The sequence below is a fragment of the Macrobrachium nipponense genome, chromosome 36 (assembly GCF_015104395.2).
Source record: "Macrobrachium nipponense isolate FS-2020 chromosome 36, ASM1510439v2, whole genome shotgun sequence".
NCBI classification, from domain to species: Eukaryota; Metazoa; Arthropoda; class Malacostraca; order Decapoda; family Palaemonidae; genus Macrobrachium; species Macrobrachium nipponense.
Genome location: NC_087220.1, coordinates 27,788,340 through 27,790,694, shown reverse-complemented (window position 1 = coordinate 27,790,694; position 2,355 = coordinate 27,788,340). Strand labels below are relative to the sequence as shown.

Here is a 2,355-nt window from a genome sequence, read left to right as displayed (position 1 = left end):
TTTGTCCCAAAACTAAACAAAAAGGCACCGTGTACGAAGTAGAGTAGAGTTCCTATTACCTGCACTACCACTCTGGAGTGGCAGTGCGCTCTGTGGTCAGCTGCTGAACTTTTATTGACTTCTTGATCTGTGCCAAATGTAAGGTTTCTGGTACTCATTCCATTTGCTGCAAAATTCACTTTCATCTGTAGACCGAATTATCCTGCTTTTAAGATGACTGACTTTTTTTTTATTAATGACAAACAAAAAGAAACCCCTAGAACACTATTCAGTGAAACCCAAACACTAATCTAGTCTTGCTGGGACAAACTTCCAGCACAGAATTTATGAGCTTTATAAGTAAGTGTCTTATTATTGAATAAGTCAGAGGCAACACTGGAATTCTTTTAAACAATTTTCATTCCTCTTTTGCAGAATATGCTGCTTGACATGTAATAGCTGCCAGCAAGTCTAAAAGTGAATCACCAGTATGCAGTTTTTCTTTACACTTACTGACTTGTCTAAAGCAAGTTTCTAGATTCGTTTTAGCCAAGTGTTCTTGTGCAGAAATTAAATTGCATAAATTTTCCAGTGAATACAGCAGTCACAGTCTAATCAGTTTTATTTGAATCTTTATGATTTGTCCTTATCTAGAAAAATATCTCACTATTTATAGAATATAACCAAAATGAATCCCTTAGAAGCTTTATTTTGGACATGTGACAGTTTAATATTAGTCCCCCAAACCATGATTTTCACTTACCTGCCACAAACAAAGCCCCAAAGAGGAAGAGAGGCTCTGCCCTGAACAAGAGCTGGGAAATCTCTCTAGTGAGTGAGATAGAAGACATCTTGAAGTCCATATTAACGCCAAGCATTAACAGCCCCGTAATTACTTGCAGTGCAGCCGCGATGTGGAAAATTTCACTGTGAAGTAAATTAAAGCATCAATTTCATATTTATTTGACACACCTGTGAGATGTGCTCAGAATATTAGAGAAGTTTCTCGATTATTATTGAAAAGTGAATTTGTCATTTTTCCCACTCACTTGAAGCTTCCTGTCCGGTCCATAATAACCCCGCCCACATAAGAGCTGATGCGGCCACCCACTGTCCCCCAGGCTTTTTGGTAGCCAAAGTTGACATCTGAATCTTGGGCGTTAGCCATCACAGCAGCATCAAAGAAGACTAAAGTTATTCCGTTAAATACCCTGCGATAAAATCATTATTCGTCCTAGATAATCCCAAGGACATTAACTTTATCTCTCTATGTAATTTCATCTCTAACAAATAATTGTTACTAGATTTATCCAAAGGGAATTTAACTTCTTAAGTCATTGTGAGATATTATGCAAGACTTTCATAGTTAGTGAAATGTTAAAAATAGAACCTTATTTGTAAGGTTAGCACAGCTTTCTCAATCTAAAACAACAATTGCCAGTTGCATCATTATAAAAAGTCTTACCCATAAGAAGTGCGAACACAAAGGTACATCCAGAATTTCCATTCCAGCGGATTATCATCAACCTCGGTCATTGAGTTGCCCTGACCTGAGCTATTGACCTCAAAGGAAATGTTTGATGATGTTGCATTAGAGAAATTCGAAATCGGCATCTCAACTTTAGCTGATGGAAAAAGCAAGGCAATCCCTCCTGTTATTATAGAAACAGTAGCCATCAGGATCTGTAAACAGAAACAGAATGTTGTATTTTTTCAAAATGGTTACACTTATTTATTCTATAGTCATACTAAGACTTCCCTGCTGCTTTTTATTCCTGTATGTCCTTCCTGAACCAGTTTTTTCTTCATATTGATGTAGTTTTAAGACCTATGCCATTATGGTTTAGTTATAAGGGATTATCTTGCAATCTTCATTTGATTACCTATTATCCTGATTTAAATATTCTTTTAAAATGAAGTAATTATAAGTAAATTTTAAAATTAAGTAATGATAAGTGAAATATCTCTTTGAACCCATTTTATTATCTTTTACTTGGAATCACTTTTTACCCATGCATATCAATGAAAGCATCAGATATATCTTAACAGTGGCATATGATTGACATTCCAGCTGTGGTAGGATCAGTATTTTCTTCTTTTACCTTTATCCCATTTTTGCAAGGTCATTAAACTTAAACAATATTGGATGACAAAATTCTGTCTTCAAATACTTTCACTTGATTTACAGAATTGCACTGTTTTCTCTTACCCTGTAGTTACCAACTTTATCCCCAACGAAGCCACCAATGAATGGGAAGAAAATGGTGGAGACAGAAATAACGGAGGCAATGGTACCAGTCTGGTTTTTATTAAACCCGAGGGCTTTTTGATGAAATATTAACTGCGGACATATCATCTCAGTAGCTGTAAATAGAA

The 2,355-nt window shown here is 35.8% G+C and overlaps 1 protein-coding gene across 1 annotated transcript; it reads right to left on the bottom strand.

Annotated features, from left to right (window-relative positions):
• Positions 1–731: 731 nt before the first annotated feature.
• Positions 732–2,355, bottom strand: LOC135203286 (uncharacterized). Its single transcript, XM_064233044.1, has 4 exons — positions 2,189–2,355; positions 1,445–1,662; positions 1,029–1,190; positions 732–906 (listed from the first exon to the last, which is right to left on the bottom strand). Exons 1-4 carry the CDS (start codon positions 2,333–2,335, stop codon positions 735–737), a joined length of 699 nt encoding a protein of 232 aa, XP_064089114.1. The 5' UTR covers positions 2,336–2,355; the 3' UTR covers positions 732–734.